This window comes from Chiroxiphia lanceolata, chromosome 15 (assembly GCF_009829145.1).
Source record: "Chiroxiphia lanceolata isolate bChiLan1 chromosome 15, bChiLan1.pri, whole genome shotgun sequence".
NCBI classification, from domain to species: Eukaryota; Metazoa; Chordata; class Aves; order Passeriformes; family Pipridae; genus Chiroxiphia; species Chiroxiphia lanceolata.
The window spans coordinates 4,220,170-4,238,021 of record NC_045651.1 but is presented as its reverse complement, the minus strand read 5'-3'; the positions used below and the strand labels follow the sequence as shown (position 1 = coordinate 4,238,021).

General features: G+C 40.7%; 1 protein-coding gene across 1 annotated transcript in view; it reads left to right on the top strand.

Annotated features, from left to right (window-relative positions):
• DOCK2 (dedicator of cytokinesis 2) overlaps positions 1-17,852 on the top strand; it is a 164,648-nt gene that overhangs the window by 124,384 nt on the left and 22,412 nt on the right. Inside the window, exons 31-38 of the mRNA XM_032703120.1 lie at positions 307-407; positions 506-564; positions 2,721-2,869; positions 8,554-8,639; positions 13,326-13,482; positions 15,080-15,120; positions 16,474-16,564; positions 17,633-17,752. Of these exons, the coding sequence (XP_032559011.1) occupies positions 307-407; positions 506-564; positions 2,721-2,869; positions 8,554-8,639; positions 13,326-13,482; positions 15,080-15,120; positions 16,474-16,564; positions 17,633-17,752 (804 nt within the window). The remainder of the gene's footprint in view (positions 1-306; positions 408-505; positions 565-2,720; positions 2,870-8,553; positions 8,640-13,325; positions 13,483-15,079; positions 15,121-16,473; positions 16,565-17,632; positions 17,753-17,852) is intronic.

Genomic DNA, 17,852 nt, shown 5'->3' with positions numbered 1-17,852 from the left:
TCCCCAGTCCTGCCTTGGTTCAGGGTTTAATGTTGTTGGCTAATGAATCTCCTGTGGATCTTTTTTTAGCAATATTTATTCAGCTGCTCTGTTATTAAAAGCAAATGTGTAGTAGTGGTTATTAAAATTCATCTTTCTTGCTTTTCTGCTAATTGCATAATACTAATGATGTGCATCTTTGCACAATATAGAAATCTCATATTGCTTGCATAGTTTGGTTTCATAAATTATTCTGCATTATGCATCATTTAATATTATTCCCGCTTTCCTCAAAATTATTATAATTTCCTTATATTCAATTTACAGCTGTGGAACAACTACTTTCACTTGGCTGTGGCTTTTATTACCCAAGATTCACTGCAGCTGGAAAACTTCTCCCATGCAAAATACAACAAAATCCAGAACAAGTAAGCAAAAATGTGTATTGAATTTATATCTTTAATTTTGTAGTAAAATGATAAGAAAGGTAATGATAAAAGTACCTTTTGTATTTCTTTTTTCCTAGATATGGAGATATGAGGCGTTTAATTGGCTTTGCCATCCGGGACATGTGGTACAAACTTGGTGAGTACTTGGGCCACTGAATCTGTGTCATATTTCTTGATTCATTGAAAAATATCTGACAAGAAGTGCTTTTGTAAATATTTCTGCTATTTGAAGTTAACATATGTTTTCACTCCTGTGATTAAGCTTGGAACTGTCATGAGAGACCATTTGACTACTGCCAGTTTTTTATCTCTCAGAGAACAACCTTCTCTCAGATTTCAAACGTGGCTGAAATCAGATTTCAGAAACCTTATTTTGCAGGAATTGAGACTGGATAGATTTTCCCTGGGAAGGTTCTTGCTCAGCCTGAACCTACAGTTCCAGAATTTAGGGGACTCAGACTTGGAATCTGTTTAGATTAAAATTCCAAAGTGTTTTTATATTTCCTGTCCAGCCACATTCTGCTGCTCCTCCTTTGAGAGTTTCTCATTAACTCCTCTGGGATCGTTTCTTATTAACTGAACTTCTGTAGAATATTTGTTTTATCCTGGAAAACTTTTGTGTGGCAATTGTGTGGGAAAATCAATGTGGCACTCACGAGAGAGGAACATCAGATTCAGAATACTCAGTTATGGAACAGGTCTTGTCACAATTGTTTATGAGAATATATTTATCTCCTTAGAAGCTTCGGGCAGTATTGACGTTCTTGCACAGGTTATTGAGTTTGCTGCTGCTCTGCTCCACACCAGAGCAGAGTTTCAAGAACATCTTGGACCTGGCTGAGGTTTTTTTTGCAGATTTGGGTGTTTGTTGTCAGCTGATCCGACAGCTGTGCTACAGGAGAATTCTGTTTTAGGGGTTTTAGGAGTCGAGGTGATGACTGCAGGTGGCAAATAAGGGTCAGAAGCATAACAGGTACAACTTCAAGGACTGTTCAGTCATTATCTGAAGGAAATATTCAGATACCAGCGTGGGGTAGGACATTTCTTCCTGCTGGATGAATAATAAGAAGTGGTGTTGATGGCTGATGTGATCTGTTTTAATGACACCTTGCTCCATATACAGAGCACCAAAGAAATGGATGACAGGGAAGCAGCTGTGGGACAAGGGGACAAATGCTGTGTGGTCTGGGCAAGCATATGGAGGGTGAGCCCACCCTGCTAGGGAGCACTGGCAGAGGCCCTGGAGCGTGGAGCCAGAAGGGAAGAACAGTTACAGTTTAGTAGAAAGTAAATCTCTTAGTTTTACTTAATAGGAAAAGCCTTCTTGAAGCCAGGAGAAAATGAGTTTGTTGCTCTTGGAAGTGCCCTGGGATGAGTCAGGCTGTGAGTCTGGCTCAGGAGGGGTGGGAAGAGCCTCATCTCTGGGTGCTGGGGGGATCTGTTGCCTGTAGCCAAAGGAGAAAGGACCCTCCAGAAGCAAGAGCCCAACCCCAAATAAATGTGGGGGCTGGTCCTGCTTACATGTGGGAGTGGTCAGACCTTCTGAGCCTTGTCAAGCTCAATTAGTTTCTGTAAAAGCCACAGAAGAAAAATGGACCAGCCCAACTTGGGTACTACTGAATTGTGGAGCACAAAGGAAAACTGGGAGAGTTCTATAAGGGAATTGCTCAGAACTAATGACTTGTGCTTTCTAAAATCTCACAGTTCTGAGCTGGCCTAACAGCAGGTGATTGTCATCTGATTTCAGAAAGAGAAATGCACTTGAATTGACAAGTTTCCAGACAGTCTTGTGGCTGATCACTTCTATTCACTGCAATTCTGATGCATTGCTTGGTTTGGTTTATTGGTTGCAATGTCTGATGTTATTCAGAAGGGAAAGCAAGTAATGGTTTTCTCCTTCATAAGCCAGAAAGGTTACAGAGTGTGGCATTACTGTGTGGCTCTCTCCTACTGATAGAATTTGGGGAGTTCTCAGGTTTATTTATTACTTTCTACTCTAAATATTTATAAGGAGATGTCAAAAGATGAAAAGCTGAAGTGTTCACTGAAAAATGTCAACTCAGCTGGTGTACATGCCCATTCCTGGCACTGAATTCTGCCCCTTTGGAAGGAGACAGTGTCCATTCACACTCTCCCAGCCTTTGAGAAGGAGCAGACAGGAGTGACTGAAGTTGTGAGACTTTACCAACACAAATGGCTTAAACAGTGCTTTAAATGATTGCATGTCCTACATGCTTTCCTAAAAGTTGTGGTTTTTTCACCTCAAATATCCAATTTCTGGTTTTGCTTCAGGCCAGAACAAAATCTGCTTTATTCCTGGGATGGTTGGGCCCATCCTGGAAATGACTCTTATTCCAGAAGTCGAACTCCGAAAGGCCACGATCCCAATTTTCTTTGACATGATGCTGTGTGAATATCAGAGGACAGCAGAATTCAAAAAGGTAATTAAAAACACTCTGTGTGAAAAGGCATTAAAGTATCATGTGCTCAGTGTTTCTGGTTAAATGTGTGTCATGTGGGCTTTTCTGCTCCCAGAAAGTCAAATCCTGAGTATTAAGAACCAAAGGAATGGCTTTGTGCAGCAAGTGTGGGCTCTCCAGAGTGATTTAGTTGGACTCAAGTATAACTTCTGTTGCAATGACAGCCATAAGACACTGCAATAGGGACCCAGAGAGGTTGCAGGATCTTAATCCAAATTTTCAGAGTTTTACTGAAAAAGCTTCTGAGCAACAAGACTTACATTTGTTAAGTAGGAGGTAGAATTAAATGACCTCTGAGGATCCTCTATAATCTAAATTTTTCCTTATACCCCTTCCTTGTGAGATATTGATAAGCCACAATGTTCAGTATTTAGTAGAGCATATGTCACAGAAGCAGCAATGAATAATTAATCCCATATTATCACATTTCCCAGGGAACTCTAACTTTTCTAAGTATTTATTGTGAGAAAAATAACCACTGTGAAGAACTGACACTCCTGAAGTGCTCTCTGCAGTCATTTTGAAAAGAATAAAAGAATGTTTAAATCACAAGTATGAAATATTTCCGATTGATGGAATAGAAATAGGGAAGGTGGGAGAGGGCACTTGGAATTTTAATCTAAATCTCCTGTCATCGCTTGTTGTGTCTGCCTGGGCAGTGAGTACCTATTGGTTTCTTCCCTATCTGACATCTCCATTCTCATCAGGTTCTTTGGCCATGGACTCACCTTATTCTGTGTTTCCAGAGTAAATTTTCCCAGTACCTTTTCAGCTGAATATTCAGGCTTTGTAGTTACTCAAATAATCAACTCAAACCAATCTGTGTAAGGGTGAGCGACAAACAAAAAGGGCATCATTTCAGACACATGTAAATATAAATATCTCGTGTACCCAGCTATGTTTAATACTTTAAATCATTCGGGGCATTTCTGTGTCAGCCGAGTGTGGAACAAAGGAGCAGATGGAATTTCCATTTTGGTCCGTGTTCCACAGTGCAAAGCTTTTGGTTCAAAGCCAAGATTAAAAACCACTTTGCCTCTGTGCATCTGTTCCCTCCGTGTCCTGGTAGTCCTGTATTTGCTGTCTTAAAAATGTTTTCCTGCTCGTGGCTTATACCTCATCCCTTGGGAGAGACCCAGGGATCTGTGCAGAGCAGAAATCCCAGGAACTCATCAGTCAAACTGCCCCATTAACGGGAGCAGCAGCTTGGGAGCCTGGGAGGTGCCAGACATTTCAGCGACCCTTAAATCACCTCTCAGGCCAATAGAAATAAGTTTCAGGTGGTATTTTACAGTGCCAAGGAACAAGGACATTTTACTGCAGTTTAAGAGCAGAGAGACAGTTTTTATCATTAACTGTTTCATAATCTCATTAGCTTCTAATGTTCTGCTTTAGGAATTGCAAATCATTTACTGGCCAGGAATGGTGAGTTTTATTCTCTCCTTTCCCATGGATGAGATAATTAAGATAAACAAACTTGACTCTGTAAGTTTAGCCCTTCTGGTAAGTTTTTAAAAACATACATTTTAAAGGAAAAGCACATTAAGATTTATGGTTTAAAATTCTTGTTATCTTCATTAAAATGAGCAAATAATTAATATGAATGGATGATTATTGGATGCACAAACACACAAACTCTAGCTTTTGCTAGTGCACAATTTGTATATGCAAATTGACATTTAGAGCACAAAGGATATTTTTTGAAAGATTTAGTATAAAATTTTGAGAATGACAACATGTTATTTCCAGAGTGCCTGTGGCACTCGGGAGCCCAGAGTGACATTCAGTTAAAACACAATTTTGCAGAACTTTAAAAATAAATAATTTATTTCTAATCTAATCTTCTCTAATGAGAGAGAGGGGGAAAAAAAATTCACAAACAGAAACATCTTTATGAGCTGAGCCTGTACCAGCACTGGAACCAGAGCTTGTCTGGTGCCTCCCACATGATTTAATAACCTTTCCCAAAATGACTGTTTCTGTTAGTGTTTCATGGGCCTGTGCTGGGCACCAGGACAGGGCTCTATTTTTTGGGGGGGGCACACAGAGAAAAGCAAAATTCCACCTGTGGGTACCTCAAGAATGACATGTTATACAAATATATTTAACAGGTTGGAATCCATACGTAGGTGTTTGACACAGTCAGACATTTTCTTTCAATCCCTTCTTCTGCTTTGCACATGTAGCTTCCATTCACTCCAAGCAGTGTTATGTAAGTTTATAATTTTAACTTTAATTGAAGATGTAGGGAGGGAGCCATTATTACCTGCTAATTTTAGCCATCAAGGCTCTGTCTGTCATGAGCTCAGAGAGTGAGGAATCTTGGAAAGGCGGTTTATCCAAGTTATTTTCTGTGTCTGTGGATAGAGTTAGTCCTGCAAATATATCCCTTTCTCCTTCATATATAAAGGGAAGCTCATTGTTCATGTGTTGGACACGTGGTGTTAAAGGAGTCCCATCCTCCAAATGTTGGTGACCCACCTTTCCAGGAAGGATCAGGGTGTGCATTTTATTAAGGCTTCAGAAAGCAAAACACATCTTATCAAGCAACCTCATGCTCTTTTTTCTGACTGCAATCTGAGGCCAAGAGCTTTAAAATGATTGCTTTAAAAAAAACCCCAAACAAACAAGCAAACAAAAAAAATCAAACTTAAAAAAAAATTAGCTCTTTGCAGAGTAAATGAAAATATCATTGAAATAAACATGGATTTAAGTTACAGATTTAACTTGGCTTAGGAAAGATTAATTCATCCGTGTTTATATTTTTGTTCAAATAAGTCGCTCTGTTTGTGTTTGGGTTTTCCAGCCGAGGATCTCTCCTGGGTTCTGCCAATTGCTGGAGCCATCTGGGGAAGTTTGGTGTGTTCCCTTTCCTTCCTGGCTGCTGTGGGACTGTCAGGAAACAGCGCTGGCTGAGGGGGTGTTCTGGGACTCCCAGATTTGTTGGAGGACAGATGCTCATTCCCGGCGCTCCTGGTGCAGTGTCCTGTCTCTCTGAGCTCAGAGCTCTCACAAAGTTACTAAACCAGTATTTCAGCTCAGCAAGCCCCCCTGGTGCCTGTGATTTACCACTGCTGTAAATAGCTTGATTTCTGCCTCCCAGTTCTTGAAACTTTGTTATGCAGGAAGATTTCAGCAGGACGTGAGATCATCCCAGCAGCAGAACCCAAATTTGTGTGGCCTGGTGCTTCCACGTGGAAAACATGGACTTGCTCCTGCTTTGGTATTGAGGGGTGCTCAGAGCTCTGCAGATTCCTGGGATCTATTAGACAGATAAGCAGTTTAAAGCTCAACTGGTGCCAATGACACTTAGGCACACTCTGTTTAAGTTAGAGGAGTGTTTAATTCCAGGGCTTAATTTTGGCAGAGAAACGCTAAAACTCCATTCTATATTTCTGCCGGCTTTTTTACTTGTTTTGGTCCAAGCAACTGGTTCTTTTTTTTTGCAGCTTGTTGAGAAACTGCAGGAAAGATGCTTAGGAAGAGTTTTTTTGTTCAGATCCAGCGAAGTAAAATTATTGCCTCTTCGAGAAGTAATCAATTCTCTACCTGCTGAATAAGTACTAGGAAGGATTTAAGAGGTGGACAGTTTTTAACTGGTGCTTGACTTGCACTAAATTCACAGATTTCTGTCTTAATGCAGCAAATCCACAGGCTTCAGCTCTAGAAAATGGATGGATTGGGTGTTTTTGTTTAATATTTCCTTGTCCTGAAACTGCCATGCACTTATGTTACCCATGTTACTAATACATATATAAACACTAATACACATGCTGCTCACATATAGGAATTAATTCAGAGCCCTTTAACCCTCTTTTTCTGTCTGCACCAGAGAGAGTAATTTTATTTTTCCTGTTAAGCTATTTTTCAATGATAGCTCTTTATTCTCTAGTATTAGTACAGTATGTACTGTTCCACAGGCAATCTTTAATTTGTATTCTAATTACAGAGACAGAATTAATATTGGAGCAGCAAAACCTGCAAGTAACAGGACCAAGAGTTGAAAAACAAACCAAAAATCCTTCTTGGGCTCTACAGAAAAAATAAGGCCCTCTCTTATTTGACACTTCTGTAAGAAATAATTAAGAAATAGTTCTAATGTAGAAGTCCTTCTACTCAAATCAGAAAACAGGCTTGTACTACTGAACAATTTATAGTTTTCTCTGAGAACATTATGGGAAGTGGTTCTTAAATGGACACTCTGAGATCTGAAGTCATGAGGTCCCTTGAGGAGCAGTGGGGAGTTCAGTGCACCACATTTACTGCTGATTTCTGCTCAAATCCTGGGTTGCTCAGTGCTGCTGTTGATGTTCCTCGTGTACATACTTTACAGGTCTTCCAATTCACCCTCAGCAATGACCTTTTCTATGGAGGTATCTCACTGGGTGATAAATAGCAAAGTATTTTCTCAATTTTCCCCTTCATCCAAGGGTTGAACCATTCCATGTCCATCTAGAACAGCACTACTCACGTTTTCATGAGCAGTTCTTTCCTCCTCATTCCCCTGAAGCTGTGCTGTCCCTGGTGCTGGGCTGGAGAAGGGGCCTGTCTGTACCATGGTGTGGTGTGTGCACATCTTGGATCCAGGATCCCGTGTCACACTGACCCCCTGGATGTGTTTAACTCCCTCTCTTTGAAGCTCATCTGCCTGGGGCTGCGTTACGACCACAAGAACAATTTTGTTTCCACGCGATTTTGGTTTTGTTGCTTCGACTTGGTTTGAGGAATATGAAGTGGTGGAAGTTGCTCCTTCCTCCCTGCCCCTTCCAGAGAGGAGAGGAATATATCTGCTCTGCCAGCTCCTCTGCACCCAGGCTTTTGCTGTGTGAGGAGTGTCAAAGTCTGGCTGCTCAAAGCTCCTTGGAAGGAGCGACACCCACTGCAGTGTTCTGTAAAAGAGCAGTTTGCAGCATCAGGATGGACAGTAGGTCTGGGTTGGATGCTGGAGAACAATGGGGAATGTTTGGCCTTTGCTCTTGAAAAATGCTGAGTAATTTTTCTGGGTGGAGTGTTTTAATCATGACCTGCCTGAAGGAAGTGCACGTAGCAACATGTTTTCAGTTGGAATGTCACGTTTCCTTACAACTGAAGGAGTTGTCCCTTCCACAACACATCTGGAGAGATGTGTGACCTTTTTGGTGTCTTAAGGGGAAGGACTGTTTGCATCTGTGTAGCCCTGGGCTGAACCTTTCGCTGAGGATATATTAAAGTAAGGTAAAAAATCGTGCATTGCAGTTATCTGAAAGTACCTTACATAAAACACTACAGTAATTCTTTCAACTGTGAAAGGTTCCCAGTTCTCTGACAGGATGATCTGCATCCCAGTCTGCCAAAGCTCTCAATTACACAGAAATTCTCCAGGGAGAAACAGAATTATTCATGTAGGACAACTGTGTGAAATTTTGTGTGAAAGAAGAACGTGCTGTCATTTTTACAGAGCTGTTAATAATTAGATAATTAGATGTAAAGCAGCAGAGCTTTATTTCACTGTAGGTCTCCACTAATGCTTTCTCTGTGCCTCTCAATGTGTTCATGTGTACAAATACATGACATAACCCTGCAGAGGTACATTTTCCATGCCATAGTGAAATGTGTTTGACCTCTGGATAGCTGCTGAGAGTTTTGATTTTTTCTTTCTTTGTTAGTTTGAAAATGAAATCATTCTGAAGTTGGATCATGAGGTGGAAGGAGGACGAGGGGATGAACACTACATGCAGTTGTTTGAGACCATGTAAGTAGTGCATAAGAATAAATGCCTTAAGAATATGTTTTTATCTTATTATTCCCAGTTAACAGGTAGATAACCTCACTTAAAGGAGAATCTCAGCAACTTTTTTCATCAAGGGACTGGAAACAGTACACTGCTTCAGTACACCTAGTTTGAATTGTAGTTTTGCTCATCAAAATGATTTTTCTAGTTGCTTTTCATTAGCTAATTTATGAAGAAATTATACCTGACCTGCATTTCTGTATACAGCTTTCAAGCATAATCAAATATTCTCCCCACTATTAGTCTTTCCACACTTTTCTTTATAGCCTATTGTCCCGGTTTCAGCCAGGGTAGAGCTAATTTCTTCTCAGTAGTAGTTTTTGTTTACACTAATAAGGCATTTTAAAATGCTTTACTTGCTTTTCTCAGTGTCTAGATTGGACTCCAAGAGATAATTGTCTGAATTTAAATAAGGTGACTACCCTAGAATGAGAATATTAAGAGGTGCTAAGGTCTAATCAAAGTATTTCTTTATTTCTGATAATCCTAAAGCCTCAGATTATATCACATAGCACCTCCTGCTCTTCTTGGCCATCCACATTCAGCTTTACTCCCTGACTGAATAGCCACATTTTCACTGATGGCAAGTTGGGTGTGACATTTTGGGCAGTGCTGGAGTCCTTGTACATCCCTCTGAGAGTTTGTCCCTGGCTTTGTGTGTTCTAGTTTGTCACAGCCCTCACCAGATGAACCATGAAAGTTTGATTACACCACAATGGAAAAAAGTCCACTTTCAGGGAAGCTTTTTTTAAACTACTGAATTATATAATAAAATAATAGTATGTATATGTTATTTATAAAATATGTGATTATGTTCTAATTAAAAAGAGACATCATTTAAATCAACTATAAATGTTTGCTATTTTAGTTTAATTTCTGTCCTATGAGGAGGCAGATAAAATATAGAAAGGCAGACTTGAAAAACATAGAAGTATTGCCACTTTCTAGGCAATATAAACCTATTCCTTGAAAGTGCTACATGGGCAAGGACAGATGAAGTTTTAAATACACCCTTTTCACTTCCTCACATGCAATGACTGTGTTAACTGAGAGCAATAAACTGATTTTTCAGTTCTGAATGTTTGCTGGTTTTTTCCAAATATCCATACCAAATCTTCCTTGCCTCAGTTTAGGCCAATTATTTCTTGGGACGTAAAGAATCATTTATTCTGTTTCTTTTTTTTCCATCAGCTTTTAAACAAATTTTGAAGTTGCTGCCTTGTTTCCTTCTGGCTTCTCCTTTAGGGTAGACAACCCCAATATTTCAGTTTATCCTGTGGAATTTTTCTGGACATTCCTACAACGTCTCCATCTGTTTTAAAACACAACATTTCCTTAGAGCTGGAGAGAGTACTCAAACTGAGATTTTATCAAGGCAAACAGAAAAGGTTCTCTCAGACCTTGTGTGTGAGACTCTTTGAAGTTCCCTCTTTCTGAGCTGTGTGACACTCTTTACCTGCCTTGTTCTAACGTTTTTCTGGAGAAGTGGCACCTCTCCAGTTAATCCCCATCTTTCAGTAGTGCAGTCAAATAATGTCATCAAACATACTCCAGAGCATTTGATCTCTGCCTTCCCAAGGCACCCTCCTTGCCCTGACAGACCTATTTTTCCCCCTCGTACTGTCCCACTTTCTACGAGGCTTCAAGTTCAATGTTTCCACATTTCTAAAGATGCCACTTCATCTTATCTCCAGACAATATTATTTGTTCCATCCTTGAAGCTGTTGAATGACACCTGCAGAGGGACTGTTGAAGCAGAGGTTGGTGACCTACCAGTGGTAGAATCTCCTCTTCCCTCTTCTCTTCTCTCTCATCTTCCCTCTCCCCTCTCCACCCTTTCCCCTCCATTAGTTCGGTTTGGTTTAAACTTTCCTTCCTTCTCACCTTTCAAAGCAGGGATTTCAAGCCTCTGTCCCCTTCTGGATGGGGACCCAGTTAAACTGGGCTCCACAAATTTATTCATTTGTTCCTCTTTTCATCAGCTGATTTCCCATAACTGCATCCCTGCACAGTTCCAGTGCCCCCTGGATGCAGCCATGGAGCAGCAGTCAGTGACTGTGGTGTGCTGGTGGTCACCTCTGCGACCAACACTCACCCACACTCATGGATTACTGGGAAATTCCTGATTCCCAAGAAACTAAATAGGTTCAGCAGAAGTTTAATTAAGCATTTGTCCCTGGTTCTGACTGTTAGTGTGCCCCAGGGGGGCTTCTGAGCTGTGCTGGTGAGTGCTGTCCTAGACAACACCAGGGAGGACAATCTGGGATAATCTGGGATAGGTGAGAGGCTGTTTGCAATGGGCAGAGGACACAGGGCTGCCCTGTTTGGGGAAATGCAGGAGAATGTAGCTCTGTGGTGCCAGGCCACTTGTCCTCAGGCTCAGAAAATGAATCCTGGCATGTTTTAGTTACTAATATAGGCACAACAGAAAACAACATTTGGCAGCTCTCCAGTTCCCCCATCATTGCAGTGGCCCACGTTATTCAGTTGTTTTCTTGATCTTTATTTAAAATCTTTTTTATTTTAAATCTTTTTTTTTTTCAAGCTCTGTTCAAAAAATCAAAGGTTTCTTTCTCCTTCCTGGGGGGAAAATTTCTTGGAAGTTTTATGGTCCTTTTTATTGAGATTACTGTACAAAGCTGAGCAATACATTTTTTAAATCTTCCCTCAAGAGACAGGTGTTCCTCTCTCCTGTTCTTTTTGTAGTTCTCCTTTATGTGCACTCCAGTTCACCTTTCTTTGGTGACTGGAGTTATGTGTTATGTCCTGGGTGAGACCCAGCAATAGCTTGTGGGTTATGTCAAGGTTTTTCTACTTGTACTGGAAAGAAATGTCATGTCTGGGTGACTCATGTTCATTGTGCACTCAGGGAATGTTCAGAGGTCTGCCTTGCTTGCTGTCACTCCAAGGGAACCTGTGGCAAAAATTCCTAACAGCCACTTGAATGGTGACTGTGCTTTGCTCTGTTAGTGTCTCACCCTGTTTCTGATCTCACATATGTAAAACAACACCATTTTTCCTGTATAATATTCCTATGTGGTTCTGAGGCTTTCCTGCTTTCTTTCCCACAAATGTAATTTAACATGCTCCAACCTTTCTGTCAGTTGTCAGCTCTTCAATATTTATTATTTACCTTCAATTTGCAGTGTATTTAATGTCATAAGGTGTATTCCAGTTACTTATTTAAATATTTCTGCTGTTGTTTCAGACTGATCAGATAGCAGCAATTAAAGTGTTTGGGTTTTATCTGTCAGCCTCTGTCCAACACATCTTGTACAATATAAATGTTCTTTCAGACACCAGTGTACACCCTCCCTCTGTCTCAGCAAAGTAACTCCACTGGAGTTGAACAATCCAAGGAATAAACTTTAGGTGCTGGTTTTACTTTGCTTAAGTTGGAACTTTGAACCTGGCTCCATTCTGAGCTAGAGTTTCCAGGATTTCTTTGCAACTGAACTTCATATAAATATGTATCTTCTGAAGAAGGTTTAAAGAATTCTGAGAAGTAAAAAAAAAAAATTTTCTACAATTAATTAAAACATCACACTTTATACTAATTTTTTTAATAGTATACTTAAAGATTAGTAGTAAGTTAATTTTTTACCTGGGTGTCTTGAAAACAATGATGTTTGATATTCAGTTGATATCAGTTGAATATCACAATTGATAATTAAGCAGAACCTTTCCAGATACCAATATAAAGCAGGGCTGCCTTGGGGAAAATGAACTGCATCTCTGCCAGATCCAATACATACATCTATAATATATATGTGAAAATATATGTATATATGTGCGTATATAAATATATGTGTATAAAATGCAGTTTGTCAGAGAGAATCCCAGTGGAAAACCAGGAGCAGAGGAAACAAGCTCTCAAAGAAAGAAAGAAAATAATCCTTAGTGAGATGCTGGTAATTGCTTCATGGTGTTCAAACAGTTAAACTTCTAAAACAAAGCTCCAACAATAAAGTGAAATATCTACTCTTAAACCACTTCAGCACTTTGTAGAAACAGTATATGCTAATGTCTTGTTAATGTGAATTCAGTGTGATGATGCCATTCTATGAAACCAATTTTCCTCTGTTTTTATCAAAAGAGATCGAGCTGCTCTTTTCAATCTGCAGAAAGTTGATTGTTTGGTTTTCCTTATTTCTCAAGGGCAAATTACTCTGGTGAGGCCTTGCTAGTGAATGCCTTTTTTGACCTAAAATTGTAATTTTTGTTAGTTTGAAATTTCCACTCACGTGTAACAGCACAAAAAGAAGGAAAAGGTTGCATTTTATGTTGAGGAGAGGAAGGTGCAGTGTTTAAATATTTTGCAATATTGTTTGTTGCAATAGTGTGACGTTCCAGAGACTGGAGGTTGTGGTAACACCGATGCAGGTTGCTCTGTCCTGAAGTCGTGGCCACACCCTTGAATCCAACGTCATTTTCAGACAGGAAAAAGAAATGTTTCTCTTCTTTATATTTGATTTATATGCCACTTGTCATGTGGGTATCTAAATTACCGACTCACAGAGGGATTTTCCAGTGCATTCTGCAGTTGATTTAACCCCACCTCAGTCTTTGCCTTCAGGTCCAAACAGTTTTTCAGCTGACGGGCCACTGATTTTCACGGAATTGTCCCAACATTTTTTGCGTTTGCAGCCTTAAAGACTGTGCCCAGGAGCACCCTGGCATTTCTGACTTGGTGGAAAGGTTTGTCAGCCTCGTTAAAGGCCTCCTGGAGAAGCTGCTGGACTACAGGACCGTGATGAACGACGAGAGCAAGGACAACCGCATGAGCTGCACCGTGAACTTGCTGGTACGTTCCCTCCTGGCATCCTCGGGTGAGGAGAGGGAAAGCCTCAGAATCCATTTACTAAAGGGGAAGGGAAATCTTTCTGGTGACAGCAGTGGGTGACAATACTCAGTAGTGATATAAATTCTGAAGCAAGAGGTTTTTATGTCTATTTGCATGGATGCATCCATAAGTCTGACAGCAGCATCCCCTCACTTCTTTGGTTTTCATAGAATCCCAGAATCAACTGGGTTAGAAGGGACCTCTGAGATCATCAAGTCCAACCCTTGATCCAAGCCCGCCGTGGTTCCCAGCCCATGGCACTGATGCCACATCCAGTCTCTTCTTAAAAACCTCCAGGGATGGAGAATCCACCACTTCCCTGGGCAGCCCATTCCAATGGCTGAGCACCCTCTCTGGAAAGAAATTCTTTCTAATATCCAACCTAAACCTCCCCTGGCACAGCTTAAGGCTGAGCCCTCTTGCCTTGCTGATAGTTGTCTGGGAAAAGAGACCAACCCCCACCTGGCTCCCCCCTCCTGTCAGGGAGTTGTAGAGAGTGAGGAGGTCTCCCCTGAGCCTCCTCTTCTCCAGGCTGAACAATCCCAGCTCCCTCAGCCTCTCCTCATAGGACCTGTGCTCCAGTCCCTTCCCCAGCCTTGTTGGTCTCCTCTGGACCTTCTCCAGGACCTCAATATCCTTCCTTCTTGCCCCTGTGTTCTGTGGGTGAATCAGGAATTTTACTGCTCACATGCCTGTACCTTTTGATAGGTTTAACATGCCAGTGGGCTTTTGCCAGGTTCAAGTTGGGCTTGAGGAACTAACCCACTTGCAGCTCCAGCAACTCAACAGCTACAGCTTTTAAATGTGGGGAAGAAACATCGGGGCACTTGAAGTGAGGTGCTGAGAAGATTTGAGTCTCTGATCTGGTCCTATGGGTTTTTTGCCATTCCTCTTTTGTAATTAGAATATGTCAGACAGAGATTCCTCCCCCAGGGGGACTCCTCAGAGCTGAGGAGGGACCTCCATCTCCTTTAAAGTGTTGCTCTCACATACTCTCTGTTCCTCAGTAACCACTGCTCAACGTGGTATAAATTCCTGCAGCTCTTCAGGAGACAATTCTGGTCATACATTTTGCACAGCCTTAGCAACTTGTACACCTGTAAACGCGTTATGGTGACAAAAAAATGAGCTTTATTCCTGGAATTGGCCCCTTTTAGAGGTATTGTACAACCATGTTGTGTATTTACAGTGCTACATGTCTGCTTCAATACATACCAGCTTTTCTGGCCATCAGGTTCTGCCAGAGCATCTGGTTTGTTATATTAATGCATTTGGATAAGTATATTTTCTTCTCCTACAGCAAAACTTTCACTGATGATTTTGTTAAAGAACTAGAAATATACTTATGTATGTATAATAACACACGCATATAACTAATTAAAATATTAATTGAAGTAGGAGTTCCAGGTTTAAACTTCTCATAGTCTGTAAATAATCTATTTCTTAGGCTGTGCAATGAGCAAGAAAGGCAAAACCTCAGCATATACATCTATATTTATATTTTTCTTTTGTTTTGTTAAAATATATTAGGAGATAACTTAAATTTTTGTGTCCCTAGAATTTCTACAAGGACATCAACCGTGAAGAGATGTACATCAGGTATGACAGCTGTTCTGTTAGATCTCTTTTGGAGAGGGCAACAATATTTTCTCGTGAATTCTGATTTTTATTGCTGTGCTTGAATTTCTGTGCTTAATATTAGTTTACCATCCAGAGTGACTCTGTGGTAGCCCTGGCCTCATTTGTATTCTCACTGCACTGTTTGTTTAGCCTCCAGCAATCTGGAATCCATGATGTGTGTTCAGCAGCAGCGTTTTTTTCTAACTCCTAGTTGATCAAATCACTCAACATTCATTGTTTATTGTTTAAAATTAAAGAAATGCAGATAGATTTGAGGTTTGACGGAGGGTGTATCTTACATTTAGAGTGGCAGAGAAAGCATTCAAGTTTTGTAGAATAACCCAGTCTCTCCCAATATGCAACACTCCACCCAGCAGGGTTACTGGGGAGGCATTTTCTGGGAGAGCTAAAGCTACACTGGCAATTCTTTCAGATGTGATATGACCTCTTACTGTCTCCAAGAGTTTTGCATATGAGCTGCAGCAGATCTTGTTTCAAAGTTCCTTATTTCCTGCCTCTCCTCTCCTTCTGCAAAATGTGCAGAACAAAGCCCAGCATCCCAAAAATGAGGTGATTCAGAGCTAAACCCGGAGCTTTGAGCCGGAGTGGCCGGGGGGGAACAACTCTCCCTCTGTGGGTGCTGCTGAGGGGGAAACATTTTCTGCTGGGATGACAACTGGGAATGGGAATGCCTTGAACTGCTACAACAAGGTGTTGGAGCTCCTGTGTCCCAAAACACAGAGGGTGGGATGCACTTTTCCATTCTGGCTGCTGGAGATGTGCAGCCTGAGTCCCGTGATGGGCAGTGGTTGTGCTGGCAATGCCACCCTAGGGATCAAGGAGAACATTGGTTTAGCTTAGAAAAACTCTCCTCCCTCTACCACTTTCCAAGCTGTACAGGGACTGGCTCTGTCTTTCTGGGCTGGTATTTTCCATTTTCTCCTTTACCCTGTGTTATCTGTTGTGGTTTCAGCTATATATGTGAGAAGTGCTACAGAGAAAGGCAGCTGTCTTAACAGTCCAGGAATTGTGGACTCAGAGCTGTCTTAGACCTCGAGTCTGACAGTTCTTCCTCTTCAAGGTAAAGCTGACAGCAGTTCACAGAAGGAGGGTGGCTCTTTGTCTTCCCTTTGTGCCCAAAGTTTGTGCACAGAAGAGCACAGAAAAGTCTGAACGAATGCACAGAGCTTTAACCCCCCTCAGTGTCCTTCAAGTCTCTTTGGGGAGTGACTGTGGGACATCTGTGGAGTTTCCTCTTATCTAGAACATTTTGGCACTCAGTATTCCAGTCATGCCAATGCCCAGCCTAATTCTTGCTCTCTCCTCCCTCAGGTATTTGTATAAATTGCGAGATCTTCATTTAGATTGTGAGAATTACACAGAAGCAGCATATACCCTTCTGCTCCACACGTGGCTCTTGAAGGTTAGATCTTCTAAACTCAATATATAATTAAGCTTTCGCGGTTTTCAAATTTATATATTAAACTGGCTGCCTTAATCTCAGACTTACTGCTTGTTAGTTATTTTCCATAGGGGTATTCAAGTTTCTACTTAAAAACGCTGCAGTAGGTCATATGAAATTAATATTAATCATTGAAATATTTTCAATAGGTTGTTAAGAGCCATGTATTTCTAGAGCTAAGTGTTGTAGCAAGAATAGTTTTTCTTTATAGTGAGAACATTTTGTGGTGTTCATTTTCCTCATTTCTTACTAACCTAAACATAACAGTTATGACAATTAGACACAGTTTATTCCATCTGTCACAGGGGGACATCTAACTTTTAATTTTAAAGAATGTGGGTCACGCTATCAAGTCATGTTGGCTTTCTTTTGTAGCTGGTAATTGCCTTTCACAACTAATGTTTGTTCTCATTGTAGCTGACATTATAAATAGAAATGGTCAGTAAGATGCATTTCCATTCCAAATGGCGTTTCCATTTGGAATTTCTATTCCAAATTTAAATGTTATTCAGCAAAAATCTGAGATTTCTTAGTGAAATTTTTTTTTAGTGCAGAACCACATAAACTTGGCTTTCCACAGTGCTATTTTGCTTGAACTTCATTTTAATTTTTTCTGATCATAGAAATACATTAGGTATATTGTATGTATTGTTGTAAACAAAGATATTAGTATGAGAAGTGTTTTAATGCAAAAAATCAAAACCAAGTCAGTGAAGATGACACCACTGAAATAGAATTAACTACTTTTCTCACACAGATTTTTATCTTAAGTATTTTTTTTTGGTGGGGAGGGGAGTGGTGGTGGTGAAGAAACACAAGTTTTAAAATGTTCTGTTTAGGGACATGAAATACAGCACTTGGCTGAAGAGGTAGTGAATACATTCCAAGTGTCTTTCCCAGTTTCTCTGTGGATGGTTAAAAAAGGCTTGGCAAGAAAACACTTAGAAGAGCCCAGGGAACCAGATCTGGTGGGAGGTTGAAAGGCTGAACTCCAAAATCATGGGGTTTTTGATGTGTTCTTGTTCCCAGTGGTCAGATGAACAGTGTGCACCCCAAGTCATGTCAACAGAGTTCCAGTGCTCGCAGACCTATCGACACTTGAAAGAGAATTTATATGAAAAGATCATAGAGTACTTTGACAAAGGAAAGGTAGGTCTGCAGAGTTCCTCCCCTGCCAAATCTCTCTTTGCTGTGCTGCTCTGGATAGCAGAGTTGGATGAATGTGCCCTGTATGAAGTGCTTGTGTAGA